Here is an 18,305-nt window from a genome sequence, read left to right on the forward strand (position 1 = left end):
CAGGAAGCATTTACTTTTTGAGTGCATGTTCACTTTGTGACAGAGAAATCTTAAGTAGCATAAAGATTTCTTCGGAGAAAACTTGCGACCATGATATTCGTGCTCTAGAAATCACGTGTGAAATTAATCCATCGTAGTCCACCTGTGAGAAATGCAGAGGTAGCCTGACAGCGGAGGTTTGCTTCCTCCACTCAGAAACCCCGGCATTTCAAAGTCTGATTTGTTCCTTCCACACACAAAAGCTCACTTTGCTCACTAGCCCAGGTTGTTAAAGAAACTCCTGTTTTGTATTTTCCTCAGGAGTTCAGACTCTGAAGAAGCATTTGAGACACCAGAATCCACCACTCCTGTAAAGGCTCCACCTGCACTACCGCAGCCACCACTGGAAGTAGCGGTGGTAGAAGCAGCAGCAGCAGCAGTAGACACAGTTGAACAGGAAATAAGGCCACAGCTGCCCTTGGAAGACACAGGTAATGAATATATATAATGAGTGGGCTGGATCACTCAGGAAGATGTGACTGTAAGGAGACATCAGTGTTAATCCCAGTAAAGAAAGGGTGCTAATAAAAGGATGGCTGGAAGATTAGTTAGTATATGCTGTGCCCTCTTCCTACTGGAAAAAATAATATATATCATAATTTGATAATGACAATTACATATTAAATACTATCATCAGCAGTCTTTTTTTTTTTTGTATTATCAATCAACACATTCATCTCCTGATACAACTTTAGTATGTTTTGGCACCATCATCTTTGTTTAAAAAATATAGCCTGATTCTCCACTCTGTTATGGAGTAAGTAGCGATGAATCAGGCCCATAATATGATTTGTGAAACAAGGAAAAACTCCCTTGGGTGCATTTCTTTCATATTAAATCAGTTTCCTTATTCCTGATGTTTTCAGAACTGTATGAAACTAGTCAGATGACTAAACACACATAGCTGTATAATCAGGTATAATTAATAATCTCAGTTAATAGGAGGGTATTTTCGGATCTCATTTCACCTGAAATGGCAAGTGATGACCAGATGATGATATATTCTGAGAAGTTCAGGATGTGTTAATAGGAAGTCAAGACTAATTCTATAAAGCCATGTAGCAATATAGCAGTATGTATATAATTAGTACGTAACACGGCAACGAAACAGATATTTTTCTTAAAACATGAATATCGTATTTTATGTAAAGAAATTCTGTCTAAAAAACCCTAATTTCCTTTGTTTGCTGAGTTAAGTAATGGAAGATGTGACAGTAGAAGCTGTTTCTATTAGCAAGGAGCTCAATGTGACTTTCAGCTGAACTGCAAAACAGGCAATGTGACTATTTATGGTCATTAAATGCCTCATCACACTTTTTGCAAGAGATGAGCAGTTAGCTCAATATCTTGGTTCAATTCCAGTAAAACACTTTCACTTTGTCTACCCAAAATTCCCATGTATTTCATTAGAACAAGGTTCTCTCCATCTGAATGGATGCATAGGGTTGCTGTGTGCTGTTCTAAAACTGCCAGCTTTTACCACAGAAGGTGGGTAAAGTGATATCAGTAAGTTGTGAGTAGTCTGTAAAGTCTGTCAATCTCTTTGGGGGGGGAGAGGGTCTTTGGACAAAAGATACGTTCCAGACATGTCTCCAGCTAGTTAGTCTTCCTTCAGAATTTCTGGACTTAAAATTCTCAAACGTGGGAGTTTTGATTGTAATTATAATTAGCAGAAGAAATGTCCAGTATACAAATGCCAAAAAACTAAAAAGACATGATAAGAAGAAATCCTCTGTCTCCTAGTACCTCTTCATTTTCATCCTCAGATCTTCCTTTTCCCAGTTTTCCTTATTCTTTATCAGTTTTTACAAATGTAATTTCCCTAATTGCAAAAGGAATTTAAATGCAGAGAGAGTAAAGGAGCAGATATGCTAAGCAGGCTTGGAGTGTGGTCTTTAATTACTACAATAGATTCACATTTACTCAGAATCCTTGATCACAGATGTACTTTCCTGCCCATGTGTTTCTCTTCTCCCCTTCCTCCCTTTCCCCTCATTTAGGATATTACTAAGAAAAGATGGGAGATTGAATGTATCCATTTGTAACCATTGTAAACTGCAATGTGTTAAAGGCTATTGATTCTAGCTGTTCTATTTTGATGCCAGTATTTCATTTGTAGGTAAAACTTGCCTGCAACAGACAAGTTACAACAAACTAACAGAGCAGTACACAGCATTTCAAAAGTTAGTAAAATGCAGTTATTCAGCACAGTGGCTTGCTGCAAGAAAAATTCAAGTGTAGGAGTGAAATGCAAAAGCATATGTTTCCTTTTAAAATCTATTAGGAGACATCAGTTAGCGTCCCTGTTACTTGGTTAATTGGACACTTATTTCAATGTGAATAGTGAAATGTTTAAAAGCCACTTTTAAAAATCTCAGAGTAGCAGCCGTGTTAGTCTGTATCCGTAAAAAGAACAGGAGTACTTGCGGCACCTTAGAGACTAACAGATTTATTTGAGCATAAGCTTTCGTGGGCTACAGCCCACTTCATCGGATGCATAGAATGGAACATATAACAAGAGTATATATATACATACAGAGAAGATGCCATACCAGAAACTGTAATTGACCATCTTGATTATCACTACAAAAGTTTTTTTCCTGCTGATAATAGGTCATCTTAATTAATTAGCCTCTTAGAGCTGGTATGGCATCTTCTCTGTATGTATGTATATATATATACTCTTGTTATATGTTCCATTCTATGCATCCGATGAAGTGGGCTGTAGTCCACGAAAGCTTATGCTCAAATAAATTTGTTAGTCTCTAAGGTGCCACAAGTACTCCTGTTCTTTTTAAAAATCTGTTATCTTAGTGTTAACTTGCCTCATAGGTTATACTCTCTCTCACACACACACACAGTCCGTCCCTTACACAGGGCTTCAATGGAGCTGAAGTACAGCTCCTACTTGGTAGCATAAATCTGGGAAACAAAGGTCACATTGGTGCCATTTCAGTAAAAGAGGAATAAGGGCACCTGCAGGGCCTGGCAAACTGCAACTGAGAAAATAACATAAAATCTGTGTTCCAATTTAGAGACCAGGCAGCTTTGTCTTCCGGAGGGCGGGGGGGGGGGGGGGTGGGGGGGGAATGGTAGGTTTGGAACACATGATTCCAGATAGGCCTGACATTAATAATGTATGCAGACGATTGTAATTATGCTTCATGATATGATTAGCACAACAGCTGGACCCCAGTGCTGAGGAGACATGATGAGAGTTTTTAATGTATTTAACTCCAGTGTAAGTTTAATAAAGGTTCTGAAAGTAAAATGTAGTTAAAACTTAAGGCTAGATATCAGTTCTTTAGGTGCACAGTTCTCCTCTGACTGCTGGAGGTCTGCACGATCTCCATGTGAGCTGGGTGGGAGATTGGGTCTCCTCTGACTTGTGAATGAGGAAACAGGGTTCCAGGATCCTTCCCACTACCAGCTCTTCAGACGCTGGGCTGAGCATGGGCAGGCTGCAGGACACCTACTCAGTATGGTAGCAGCTTGGCTTTGTCTCCTATTCTGCTTATCCTCCTCTTAAGCAGCTAGCAGGGTGGGCTATGTGGAGTATCCCCTGTTCACATGTGGGTACACTGGTGGGAGATGCACAAGAGAAGAGATTACAACCATGTTGCCTAACTGCTCGGAGACCTGGTTTGGATGCAAGATTAGCTGTTCTCATGAGACTTCTGCCCACAGTGGCAAATAACCTCATGAGACTACCTGGGTTTTATGAGATTTACAGCATTTTGGAAAAACAGTGGATTTATTTTTATTATTATTATTATTATTTATTATTCATTATGGTAGTGCTTAAGGAGCAACCAAGAACAGGGCCTCATTGTGCTAGGCATTGTACAAACACAGTAATAGCACAGACCCTGCCCCAAAGAGGCAGGGAAAAGGGTATAACACACAAGCAGCAAAGCGATGGTAGCAAATGTCATGTTAGTTCCATGTTTTTTTTCGAGGGCATGGGTTTAGTTTGGAGGCGACCAGATAAATGGAAAGAAAAGGGAAAGAAGCAGGGACATGGAAGGGAAAAAGGATAAGGGGGACAGGACAAGGGGAGAACAGGGTCATGGGGCAGGTGTGGTGAGAAGGAGGAGGAGACTGTGAGGGAGGGTTGGAGCAAACAGCCAATCAGCACAAGCCCAGTCAAAAGTTCAGAAAGTTGTCTGAACATTGAAAAGTCCCTACTTTGGCTGCTTCTGCAGCTGTTCTACTGGCTGGCATCCCTGACTGGTTCCTGGCTGCAGTTTTCCCCCAAGCCCACCAGGCAGGGTGCAAAGAGTGGAGAGGAAGGAAGGTGTGTCAAAGGTCAACTTCTACCCAGAGTTTCTTTTGAACCCCAACTCCAAACTTCAGTCTGGACTTGAACACTGCCTCTTCCATCCATCTCTAATATATTATAACAGAGGTATTTATGCTAATAAGCCCCTCACTTCTGTGTGGCACAGAAAATTCATGCCAGTTACAGTTCAGGTCTTTATTATTATTTACAAATATAAGTAAATTAGGATAGCTGCGCTTGTTATTGCAGACCAATGGAGCTTTACTTTCATGTCATCATGTTAAAATGTCATCAACACCTAATTGATTTATAAAATGCTGCATAAATGATGGTTGAGTTCTCTCTGTAATTAACCACAGAACATTAAGCAGTAATTCATTCTTACTGATATCAGTAGAGGAAAATAACTTTCCTCTACCATTTGTGCAAACATTTCAGTTCTTTGTAATACCCTTCTATCCTCATCTATTTGTCAGATAATAAGCTATAGATTAAAATGTCAAACATTAAACACTGTTGTCATGCTCTCACGTAAGAGCATCCGTAGAAGTGTAAAATCAGCATACACATTTACTGTCATCCACTCATTATTTATTTTTCATATTACACTAGTGCCTAGAGTCTCCAGCTGAGATCAGCTCCCATTGTACTAGGCACTCTACAGACATGCAGAAGAGACAGTCCCAAAGAGCTTATAATTTAAGCAGACAAAAGGTGGGAGAGGAAACTGAGGCACAGAGCAGTGAAGCAACTTGCCTAAGAGCACACAGCAGCCTGTGGGAGAGTAGGGACCAGAACCCAGGGTTTATGAGTTCCCAGTTCAGTACCCTATGCAGTGGGCCATTGTGTGATCTCCCAACAGCTAGAATTAATAATGTTCTCTAATATATGGGTTCTCAACTTTTTTCTTTCTGAGTCCCCCCCACCATACTATAAAACTCCAGAGCCGAGTGGAGGGCGCTTCAGGCTTCAGCCGCAGGGGGCAGGGGAGCTTCCAGGCTTCATGTTTCAGCTGCTGGTCCAGGGGGCCTTGAGGCTTCTGCCCCATGGGGTGGTGGGTCTAGGGGCTTCTGCCCCATGGATGATGGGCTTGGGGCTTTAGTCCTGCAGAGTTGGGGGCTTTAGGCTTCAGCTGCAGGGCGGGGTTGGCTTGGGGCTTCTGTCCCACAGGGTGCTGGGGCTCGGGGCTCTAGCCCCGCAACTCCCGCCTCCAAACTTTCTGTCCTGGGCCCAAGTCAATCTAATGCCAGCCCTACTTTGTGGACCCCCTGACACTGTCTCACAGCCGCCGCCAGGGAACCATGAACCCCTGATTGAGAAGCACTGCTCTAATCCATTACTTGCTGTGCTTCTTTAGTTTACATCAACATAAATTCTTCATACTTTTTGTATGTCCTTAGATGTGACTTAGACATAGTGGATCTGATTCTTGGTGCCTTCCTCAGGCAAAACTCCCATTCAGGTCAGAGACTTTTGCTTGAGTAAGGAATGGAGGATTGGGCCCTGCATCATAGTGAATAAAAGGCTGGAATTGCCTTCCTGGGCTCTACCTCTATTCATAAGCCACCTGAGCTGCACTTTTGTGGTTTATGTAATCAGTTATCCACTGAGTACAGCTTAGTATCTAACATCCATCCATTGTTATGCACAATTTATAACAACGTGCAGGTGAATTTCACCCCTGTACAGTGGGCCAACACAAAGCCTATTGACCACGTAAGTCCTCAAAATAGGGCCAAAAGTGAGATTTAAGTGGTACATTAGACTTCGTGCCTGTCCCTCTGCACAGGAGCGTATTTCACCTTCTTCTGACTGCATAATATGTGTGTTACATAATGCGTTCTTTAATGAACAAACTGCAGCCTTTGTGATAAAATGTTGTGTGTAGTAGTACCCTTTTGTTTAGATCACTTTGATGTGAAAGGGCAAAATTCACTGCTCTGTTGATGCACTTCTAATGTCAAAAGAGCATGGTCTAAAAAGCTCTTTGTAGTAATAAAGCTGCATTGTCTCACAACAGTAAGTACAATTCAAGTCTCCCTCCGCTGCAGTTCTATCATCAGAAGACACTGATGATGTAACGTAGCAGGAGTCCTACAGCAACGTAACAAGTAATTTCTACCACAAGCCCATATTTTGGATGTATTCAGAAAATAATAACAAAAATTGACAGTGGTAATCCAAAATGTACACTGCAGAGCACTAGACTCCAGGAATAAGTAAAGGACTGGATCAGGAGTGTGTTGTGGGAGGGAAGGGGGTATGGAAAGCAACATAATAGATAGGAATTAGCTTCTGCATTATATGTGGAGCTGTCAGCAGAATTTCAACATTGTTTTGTTTCAAACTGTTGGAAAGTATTGCAGCTTTCGTAGACAGTTTGTTCTTTATTACCTATAGCTGGCTGCAGGAGAACTTAAATCCTTAAAGAAATTAACGACCAACAAAAGCAAATAATGTAACTACTCAGGCTTTTTCCTCGCCATATTAATTTGCTTTATGATATATTCCCATCCCAAATCCATTATTTGTTTCTGTCTTTTAGACTGTAAGCCCTCCAGGGCAGAAATCTTTTTATATATGTTTGTACAATACCCAGCACAAAGGGGCCTCAGTCCTTTTGATGCCTGACATAATGAAAGCCTTTGTTATGAATATTACTATGTTATTTATTATTATTAACACAATTTTTGAAGACCCCTTGTTGGAATCCCTTTTGCTTTTACACTGACCTACATCTTGGACTATGCTGACATATTAGAGCTATTCAGTCGTTTATTATTATTAATTGCATTTAGCTATCTTCCACTCCATTCCCTTGTAAAGTGTACAGATTAGACTAATACTGGAGTTTTGTGACACTTCTGGTGTTTCCTTAGCAGTACACTGATCAGTGTCAAAAAATGATCTCATAGTGTGAAATGCGAACACCAGCTCAGCTGGCAGCAGCAACTCTAATTAAAAAACATTCAGCACGACTGAACCCAAACACAACCCTTTTGGAGTAAGAAGAAAAAATACACACTCTTAAAATAGTGCCATCTGATTAGCATTCATTTTAAAGAAAAAAACATTTTTAAATTCACACAAGTCACTAAATTTTCAAAGAGAAACATGGAATTGTGTAGCTAGAATTCCAATGAAAAAATCTGAAGATGTAGGGGTTGATCTGAAGGTGCTGATTTAGGAAGTGTCTGCTATCTTCAAAGTTGCTAGCTCTTTATCTTCATAAATAATATTCCTGGCAAAATCCTCACACAGATACCTCTAATTGCCGCTGAAGCAAAGTGGAAATGCTTTCTATCTACAGGATCTAGTAGTAAAGTATAGCAGTAAGGACTTAAATAATAGTAGTAAGTATAGATTCTTTGTGTTTCTCTTTCATCCGTGCTACCTTAACACAAAGTATTAATGGGCAGAACTGTGCAGGAAAAAGAAATGTAATTTCATGGAGAATTTCAAGATTTCAGAATTTTGGTTCTGTCCCAATTTTGACGCAACCGCATTTTCCAACAGAAAACTGTTCTAAAATTTTCCAACTAGCTCTATTAGTGAGTCTTTATCACAATGAAGTGACAGTGACAACTCTAACGTATATGCTAGCCACACTTTTGAAATGACTTGTGTAGTATAAGGAAATAATTAATGAATGTCAGGTGCAGACAACAAAAAAGGTGGTAAACTGTTGTTTAACATTCTGTCATTATTAATGACTGAAAAAAAAAGAACAGATAGTCAAACACAGTAATATCTGATAAGTTATATATCATATGGGCACACTGCTTAAATTTGTTATGGTGATGGAGGATGTATGAGTACCTAGACAAACTTAAAGGAAATATGAATGTTACCAGATCCTGCACTATTCTATAACTCCTTAGTGCTTTTAACCTGAAAGACTGCAGTGCTGTCTTTGAAGAAAATCCGAATACAATCTTATTTGATTGGTTACTATTCATAGATAAATATATTTGATTCTAATACAAGTGAAAGGATGGTAACCAGCAAATATTCATTCAGTTACTGTGAGTGTTTATTTTGTAGCCTTCCACTTTACTACTAGTCTTTGTTTCAGCATAATTTAAAACACCTTGGCAAATAAGCCGTAAAATGTCTTTTTAAGAAACGTTTTTTTCCCCTAAACCAGTAGCTATAATCAGATGACCACATGCCTTGCTCTAGTATTTAAACCAACTGTGAATGCCCTGTGGTCTCTGCCTGTAGCTAGAACTTTACTGAACACAAGCAGAGCAGCATAATTGGAAGGTAATAAGGCCAGACCAATGCAGTCATCAGAAGTGTGTTAACCATGAATTTGGTTTGCAAAGTACTTGCGCCTGAAATCTGAATGTAAAGGACTTCCTTTTCTGTTTCAAGAGAAAATGGGAATGCATTTGTTACTCATTAATGATTCTTAGGGATGGTACATATCATTAAGGTATTTGGGGAAGAGTTAAGTCAGTATTAGATGAAGAAAGACTCATGGATCTCACTAATGACACAGCCCTGGCAAAATATCCATTTCCAGAATCTATAGCCAACTTATAAACCAAGAGAAAATAAGACCGGCACTATTTCTGATCATCTTCACAAATTCTGGTGTCTTAATTTTCTAACTTTGTTTTGTTTTATTGAGACCAGAATAGATGCAGAAAAAATTGTAACTAGGCAAAAATTAAACGTCTTATAAGAGGCATTTCCATAAGTTGGCAAATGGGCATCTGCTTGCTAAATAGGCATGGACACATTTTTAAATATCAACCGGCTGAAATCCACTTTGTCCGACTTCACCCAAAATGGTAGGTTAGAATTTGATAGATGCAAACATCACAATACAGTATGGTGGTGTGTGTATATTACATTTTTATGGTATAATGCAAATCCCTGTGAACCTATGGCTCGGGATTCTGGTTTTGGAGTACAGTGGCAGGGGTGGGCTGTCTGCAAGGGGACAGCCAAGAAGAGCCCCTGCTCTGGGAGCCTGTCCCTATAGTACAGAGAGAAAATGACTAGCTGCATCCCCAGAATACCAGCCCTCTCCAGCCACCTGAGCTTCATCCATGCAGTGAAGGCATTGCTAAACTGGTGTTATGACATGACCCCAGGGTCTTACACACAGGGGCTGAAATCTGGCCATCTGAGAACTCCTCCTGCTGAGGGACGGTGAAAATCAAAGCTGGATCCTGTGCCAACCACCCCCACCTCAGTGTAAGGGCTCTACCAATTCTCAACTCATGGATGGTCTCTTAGGGACCATACACAGTTGGTTATATTTAGAGTAAGCTAGACTCTAGAGACTGCTCTGAAACCACAGTGAAAGTCAGAACTGAAGAGCCATATCCTGTTCCCTGCCACAACCCTGAGGACTCTACATTAAGCAGATCTTGGCCTAGAAGAGAATCCATAGCATGATATTTATCTTCTGGCACTGTGATGACAGCATGTGATGATCAGGATTTGCAGAATTTTTTTGTAATCCACATAACTGAGATTAGAGAAGGATGAGATTAGAGAAGGGAAAAGATCTAATGGGTTTGTCACAGTTCAGGGCAACTGCGTCTGTAATCTCCCTCTATACAGCCAGGGCACCCCTTTTAGACTTCTGGCTCCCCATCTGTTGCCTCTCTTGGGCAGAGACACACATTTCTCTCCCTCCTGACTGGGATATTTCCAGGCTGTACCACTCCCAGCCTATGATCTGAATTCCCCAGCAAAGTCATGCTGCCTAAACAAACCTGCTTTGCTTTTCTCCTCAGAAATGGCAAACAGTGTAATTGCCACAATGAAGCTACTGCATAGGTGCCGACTCTGTGGGTGCTCCGGGGCTGGAGCACCCACGGAAAAAATTGGTGGGTGCTCAGCACCCACCTGCAGCTCCCCGTGGCCCCGCCCCACCCCCCTGCTCCAGTTCACCTCTGCCTCCGCCGCGAGCGCGCCGCCGCGTCCCGCTTTCCCCCCCCCCAAGCGCTTGCGTTGGGGGGATAGCTCAGTGGTTTGAGCATTGGCCTGCTAAACCCAGGGTTGTGAGTTCAATTCTTGAGAGGGCCACTTAGGGATCTGGGGCAAAAATCAGTACTTGGTTCTGCTAGTGAAGGCAGGGGGCTGGACTCGATGACCTTTCAAGGTCCCTTCCAGTTCTAGGAGATGGGATATCTCCATTAATTAAAAAAAAAAAAAAATTAAAAACAGCTGATTCGCGGGGCAGGGAGGAGGGGGAACACGGCGTGCTGGGGGAAGAGGCGGGGCCAGAGCAGGGATTTGGGGAAGGGATCCAATGGGGGCGAGGGGGCAGAGTTAGGGCAGGCACTTTGTGGATGGGGTGGAGTCGGGGAAAGGGGTGGGGGCGCGGGAACCCACCGGCACTGGAGAAAGTTGGCGCCTATGAGCTACTGCACAGCTCTTTCTAAGCAAGCACATTTGTTTTTAAGGTGAAAGCATTACAGAGAAACCGTATCAAAAACAATAAAAGAATCTACATGCATGCTAATAAGCTTACCAGAGATCACCCCCTGACTACAATGACGACTCTGGCTGGTGAACAGTCAGTCCTTTAAACCCCTCCCATGCAGAGTCACCCCTTTTTTCCAGTTCGGGTCTTTGAAGAGGCTGTGAATAGGTAATCAGCCAGACAATGGGTTCTGCTCAAGGCATAGCTTCAAAAGGATGGATCTGGAGATGGGTCATTTGTATTCCTCTCTTTCCAAATATTTCCTAGGAAGTCTACTCAATTAACAGTTCATTCTTGTCTTAGTCCATTGTTTAAAAGAGTGTGCCTAAGCACATAACACTTCCCAAGATTTATATTAGTCAGGTCTCCTAAACAAGTTACATACAATCCCACAATAACACATTTCCATTTTAATACAATGAGAGGCTAAGATACTTTAACTTGATTCAATAAGATTTTCCAGCATATGTCAGGAAACTGCCATATCTGTCACAAGGTCAGTTAATCCATTTCCTTCTCTGCCTGTGTCCTAAAATATATTTGCTTCTGCTTTAACAGCTTAGTTTTAAATGTCCCAAGTCATGGGGCTTCTGTTAACCTCTTTGGAAGACCTTGTCATGAACAGATCTATATGCTTTAATCATAAGAGAGAGAATTCTGGTTGTAGAACTTTAACAAATAGGTTTTTTTCCCACTAATGATAAAAAATATAGTAAAGTGAGGCAGTTTCCAATGGAAAAGTTCAATTTCAGAAATGTTTGTACAGTCTGCTTTCTCTTTGCCTGCTTTCCCTATTTTATTTTGATTTTTTTTAATTGAAATTCTCAGTACCTCATACGTAAAGACATATAAAAATTGAGTTATCAACTCAACTCTGAATTTTGACTCTCCTACTCCTCCCTCTCCCCCCTCCCCCACTCCGGCCAAAACAAGAGTAGTATTGATAAACCTTGGAAAGAAAGCCACACCCAGTCTTCTCTTGCACTGGAAGGACGGTCAAGATGGAATGTGGGGACATTAAACTGGGAGAAAAATACGCAAGTCACTGAAGCTTCAGTCAAATTAGAGGACTGCAGTACCAGCAACTGTAAAAAGAGTATGTTTTGATACAATTCTGTAAATGCCAGGTATTAAACCATTATCCTAAGGGGAATGTGCGTGAACCAGTATTTGATGGTTAGATCACCCAGTATTTAGAGTATTTTAGCATATTCTACTAACTCGATTTCCATCTCTGTCTCCTTAACTAGCTCTGAAATAGCAACTAAAAATACTCCATGTAAACCTTTACAAGTGTATATAATGTATTGTCACCAAACTACAAGGGGGAAAAAAAGAGCTGTTCAAATGTTCTTCTGCATTTATACCATGAGTTAAATATGCCCTGGTGTACATATAGTCTTTCATTTAGGATTTAGTCCATTTGTCTCACTTGTATTTTTTTGTTTTGTTCCATTTTTGGTATATTTGTTAGATAAAAAGTAATAAAACACTTAAACAGAAAAGCATTTGGGGCTTAATGACTGATGTGTTTCATTCACTGACTTTTCTGTTTGTTCCCATAGGATTCTGTTCTGATACTGTGTCCATAATTGATGCATCACATAGTGAATCAATTGAAGAAAGCCCATTCCGTCCTCCCTCCCATTCATTTTCTACTGTCTTTGATGAGGATAAGCCTATAGCCAGCAGCGGGACTTACAACTTAGACTTTGATAACATTGAGTTGGTAGATTCTTTCCATACCTTAGAACCTAGCACTCCAGAAGCTAAGAATCGGGACCCTAAAGTGAATGTTCGAAGAAAATCCACAGATTCTGTCCCAATTTCCAGATCTACTTTGTCTCGGTCTCTTAGTTTGCAAGCTAGTGATTTTGATGGCGTTTCCTATCTTGGCAATAATGAGACAGTAATTCCAACAGCAGACGTGTTCAATACTGGTTCAAGTAGTGCTTCTAGTACCCTTAAGCGAACAAAGAAACCCAGGCCACCTTCCTTAAAGAAGAAGCAATCCGCAAAAAAATCTGCAGACTCTCCACCAGTGAAAGAAACGCAACAAGAACCATCTGACATTAGCCAACAAGCTTCTGTCCCAAGTGAAGAAAAACTGGTGTCTGATGTAGAGGTTGAATCAATTAAACCTGAATGTACTGAACCTTCCCAAATCTCTACGGAGAAACAGGAGGCCCCTGCTGTGCCTGAAGCTTCCTATCCCTTTGATCGAGAGAACTTTGAAGAGATTAATACATTTAGTACTGGAGAAAGCAAAGTGCAAACCTCTCCACCTGCCAGTAAAAAACCCCAACCTCTTACAACGGCACCAGAGGCCGTGGAGGTGACTCCATCTGACACTGGAGGACAAGAGGATCCTCCAGTCAAAGGTCTAGCTGTGAGACTAGAGTTTGATTATTCTGAGGAAAAGGGCAGCAGAGAGGACCATCAAGAAAGCACTCCCCCACCCAAAAAAGCAGGTAAAAAATCTGGTGCCAAAATGCCACTAAGAAGGCCAAAGACTAAAAAGACAGTGGAAAAGCTTGACAATGCTCCCACCACACCGACCAAGTCACTCACTGATCCAAATGATATCCCGATTTCAAAAGGCTCTTATACTTTTGATATTGACAAGTGGGATGATCCCAACTTTAACCCATTTTCTTCCACTACAAAAATGCAAGAATCTCCCAAATTGCCTCAACAAACATACAGTTTTGATCCAGATACCTGCGAGGACTCAATTGACGCTTTCAGGCTATCTTCGAAGATCACCAGCTCACCTTCTAAATCTCCAGCCTCCTTTGAGATACCAGCTAATGGCAATGAAACAAATGGAACTGAAGGAGACAACCTAAATAAACCTGCAAAAAAGAAGAAGACACCACTAAAAACGTAAGTTAAAGTGTAGAGATGTTTCTGGATTATGAAGTGCTCCTCCTTGCACCCCACCATAATTACTATAGTTTTATAATTCATGGGTTTCAGTAAGGTAAGAAACATGGTGCTGATGAATGTGATACTAGACAACCGGATATATGTTTATGGCTTACCACGGTAGGCATAGGCTTTCCTGTACATCATCAATGCCATGTTGCTCCCATCACCATATAATTTGTAGTAAAAACCCAGAGAAACCAACCCAGACCAGGTCACTGGGTTAATAATTGGATGTTGGAAGTTTAAGGGCCCAGTCCTACTCCCACTGACGTCAATGCCTGAATGCCCATTGACTTCAGTGAGACTAGGATTGGGCCTTTAGCAATTTTTGTGCCACATTTTCAATGTTAGCTTACTCGTGGTGCAGTGAGTTCAGCAATGGGAAAAAATAATTTCCTGGCCTATTGCTAATGCAAGGCTGATCCTGTGAACCCTTACTTGTGCGAGTAGTCCTTACACACACAAACCCTTATTGAAGCTAATGGGACTGCTCACATAAATGAAGAGTACTTGTGTGAGTTAGGGTTTGTGGGATATAGTGAATGAAATCAGTGGCAAAACTAAGTAGGGCCATGTTTTCATCCAGTATTTTTTTTATGTATATGTATGAGAAGTGGAAAACTGTCTTATTTTTACTAGTTTGAATTCCTGTGTTTTTTTTCATATTTTTTTAATGTGAGGCTATAACCTTTGAAAACATTTTTCTATAAAAGTAGTTTCAGGATTCACAGGATGATCAAAAAAACACTTGGTTTATCTCCTATTTCTGTGCCCATAGGCCAAGTTGTGGGAGAAATGGTTCTAGCTGCTACATTTGATTGGTTGGTTGGTTGGTTAATAAAACTCGGTATCCAGTGGTACTGATTCCCACGTAGTTAACTTGCTGATGCGCACTTCTGCTATCTTATCCCCTCAGACATAATTTTCTTTGAATTAGTTACCACAGATTTTATTCACAGGATTTTACATTTCAGATAAACAGAGAACATATCTAATAAGGTCTCTCTGAAAGTCCCTTTATAACTTAATAGTGTCTGCTAATTAAAGATAACATACTACATCTTAAAATTTAAGTTTGTCACTAAAACTAACAAAAGACCGAAGAGCTAAAGATAAGGCAAACATTGTAAAACAAAAAAGTAAACTCCATAATGCTATGAAATGAAGGATGGAGAATGTCCAATTATGCTTTTTATTTCCTGGCACGAGTTGGGCTTCTAACTCCAGCCATTTGCCAGATTTAGGTTTGTATGTGGTTTGGGATGTTTTGCGTTTTGAAGTAGAAGTCATTTTTGAATTACTTGAATGGATGTTATAGGATATGATACGGTTGGGCAGAATGACTTCAGTTTTTTTGAGGGAGATGCCAGATTTTCTGATGATGTGTTTTAAATTTTGGGAAATGCCTGGAGTTCAGAGTAGGTGCCAGAGAAATTTAAAAATGTCTACTGAGAGAGGATAGTTTCCTCAATATTCCTAAAACCTAAAGAATTCTCCAAGAATAACATATTCAAGTTTGAACAAAAATAACAAGACTAAAAAGTGCATCTGTGTGTGTGAGATTTGAATTTCATTCTAGAGGGGATTTTAATATTCAAGGCCTTAGTCCAGCAATTTACTACCAGGAAGAGTTCCCCTGTGCCTAGATGGAGCGCCACTAAAGTCAGTGTGCAAGCCCATGTATTGTAAATTGCAGGACAGGCCTTGCGTTATTTAATCATTGAGAACAGAGGTTTGTGATGGAACACATGATCCAGGTTGCCCCATCGCCTGGAAAAACTTACAGGAGCTAGTGAGAGCACTCCATGAAGTTCCTTCCGCAGAATTTTCTCTGTAGTCTTTCACTGGGGGTAGGGGTTTACCCCCTCCCAAATATCTCAGGTCTGCGGGAGGCACAAGGCTTATCTGCCCTCTGTTACTCTTCCCTGGCTCCAGGCAACACAGCTGCCTTTGCTGAGCTGTGCTTTCATGGAGTCACCTGCCCTTAGCAGCGTCTGGAATCCATGTAAGTGGTTGTCCCCAGTGCGCAGGAGCTGCATGATAATGAGAATGCAGCCTACAGCTATAGTATTCTTATAGGGGATTTACTGCAGGGCTTGTTGGGGGGTGAAATGGGCAACACTGTGTCTGTGCCCCAGTCTGTCCCCTCCCCACATAAGTGTCCATGGCATGAGATTGCTCAATGGGATCCACTGCAGGAGAACCACCATTTGGGGAGCCCAGTCACAAATACTTCAGGGGAGCTCCTAGAAGAAGAAAGGAAGCTATTAAAGTGAAGGACCTTAAATGGTGATTTATCTTGCTGATCTTCATTTCAGGAATCACTTGGCTCAGTTTAAACTGATACTGTAATATCCTAAGATTTTATTTATTTATTTTTAAAAACTAGCTTAAGGGTTAGTTTTTCAACGCCAAGAGTCTTTGTTAACATTGAGAGTTGCAGGGAGAAATCCCTGCAGACTGCTTTGAAAATGTTTTGCTTATTGTGTTTTCTAGCAGAGGGGAGCATGGTGATTTCCAGGCTAGACCTGTAGGATGCCTAGGAGTGAGTCACTAGCTTAAGCATCACTAACACTACAGTGCGCTTGATTCTACAGCGCACATTAGTGGCACTACATCATCCTGGAGTAAAAGTGTAAACATTCTAAACACTCACTCACCACTCTATTAAAAGAACAGACTTGGGAATGGATTTCAGCTCAACTCAAATTGCATTCCAGTCATGTCTCTAAATATTTAACTGTGGTTCTGAGACAGATCATTTTGCTGAGATGATACTGAACAAAGAGCAGCAGCTGCTCCCTCAATGCTCGCTAGTTATGAATAAAGAATGGGTGGCCCGTTTAGATCTGAACCTCAACTCTCCCCTGTATTGATGGTTGGGAAGCATCCAGACCCTTTCAAAAGACTGTGTTTAGATATGGAAGGTGCCAGCTTTCAAGATCATCCTGCTTAAAAATATGGCATTAAAGCTGACAAGCATGGAAGCGGATGAAGACTTTTTCTAGCCCTGGTTATTGAAATAGAACTGTCCCAATTTCCAGAGCATTCACTTTGAACTGTCAATACTCAAACTGTCATTTCATTAAGAGCCAAAAATACAAAAACTTAAAGAAATTTCCCTTTCTTTCTTAGAGTGTGGAAGTAATTTGAAATAGACAGACCAGGAACTTTTTCTGCTGCCTTCTACTGATAGATCAATAGTCATAAAAGAACCTAGTGTTCTCCTGTTTCTTTAAACTTAATTGCTACTAATTTCCTTGGGAACTTTTTTTTATATACTGTATATTAACTAGTACTCTATCTTGAAAAGAAAGCAGATGGCTACCTCAGGAAAGGCAAGAATGTGTAAAGCATTGACAGCAATTAAACTGGTAGGCTTCTGCTATGAAAAAATGGTTTTTATGCGGTGAAAACATGTCAGAAAATTATATGGAATTTAAGAACATTAACTGGTTTAGGAATTATCACCTCTCTTCTCCACCCCTTCCCATTAAAAAATGTTTTAAGGTTGTGCAGACTTCCTAGGATATCAAAAATGTATGGTGATTTTGCTCTAACACATTAACAGAGTGTCTGCAGATTTATCCTTTTTGTCAGTTCCTTCTGTCTGTCTCTCTTTTCTTTGTCTTATTTGTCTTAGGATGGTAGAAGATGTGATGTCTGTATGTTCTCTGTTGTAAGTAAATTTAATCTAACGGGCCTGTTATGGTGAAAGTGCCGTATACTTTGTTAATGGTTTATGGGCTTTTTAAACATTTTTATTTTACTTTATTTTGCAGCATGATCAAGAATTATTGGGCATGGAGCTTTACGGTGTTATTTTTACCGGCTTATGTAAAAGTTATTTTAAGTGAAATTGCCTGGCTGTGAATAAGCTTGAGGGAAGCTATTATGTCAGTGTCTGGTTGCCTGTCTAGAAGGATTGGTTTTTTAAAACTGTATATATTTGATGCCCTCAGCTAAAGCATTAACACTTTCTTATTAGCTTGATTAATAGAATATTGCATTATACAACACTGTACAGCCATTCTTTCTTAAACACTATCTAATGTTTATAAGTACTTTTTAAAGAAAACAATTATTCTCATTATTTATATTATCAGACTTAGTAATTAACAGCCGGTATAGAATACTTATACCAGCAAACAGATGGCCAATTTTTTTGGTCATGTATGTTTATAGGTGAAGTATTGACTTATTCTCTATCATTTGAAACGCTTCATTGTAAACTCCTTTTGTTGCCTTGCAAGTCATTGATCAGAGCACAGCTATAATTTTCACCACTGCATCTAACCTCAACCACAAAGGCTTTATTGAGTAACTCGGCGTGAAATTGTGCAGGCTGTTCCCCTGCCTCTTCCACCTAATATCAAAAGCCAGTTAGGTCAGGTCTGGCAGCTTGCATCTGGAGCACTGGTAGATCTTGCATCAATCTGGGAATGTTCTCGTTAGGGAATTTTTAACCTTTTGGAAATGGCGAACACACATAAAGGCAGCGTACCTTACATATATATACACCTCTACCCCGATATAACGTGACCCGATATAACACGAATTCGGATATAACGCGGTAAAGCAGCGCTCCGGGGGGGGGGGGGGGGG

The 18,305-nt window shown here is 40.6% G+C and overlaps 1 protein-coding gene across 8 annotated transcripts in view; it reads left to right on the forward strand.

Annotated features, from left to right (window-relative positions):
• TACC2 (transforming acidic coiled-coil containing protein 2) overlaps nt 1–18,305 on the forward strand; it is a 142,497-nt gene that overhangs the window by 82,736 nt on the left and 41,456 nt on the right. For all 8 annotated transcript variants that reach the window (XM_024216996.3, XM_024216994.3, XM_024216995.3 and 5 more), the window contains 2 exons: nt 301–470; nt 12,335–13,655. In XM_024216996.3, coding sequence (XP_024072764.2) covers nt 301–470; nt 12,335–13,655 — 1,491 coding nt within the window. The remainder of the gene's footprint in view (nt 1–300; nt 471–12,334; nt 13,656–18,305) is intronic.

This window comes from Terrapene carolina, unplaced genomic scaffold, assembly GCF_002925995.2.
Source record: "Terrapene carolina triunguis isolate 2854851 unplaced genomic scaffold, T_m_triunguis-2.0 Scaffold95, whole genome shotgun sequence".
In the NCBI taxonomy this organism is placed as follows: domain Eukaryota; kingdom Metazoa; phylum Chordata; order Testudines; family Emydidae; genus Terrapene; species Terrapene triunguis.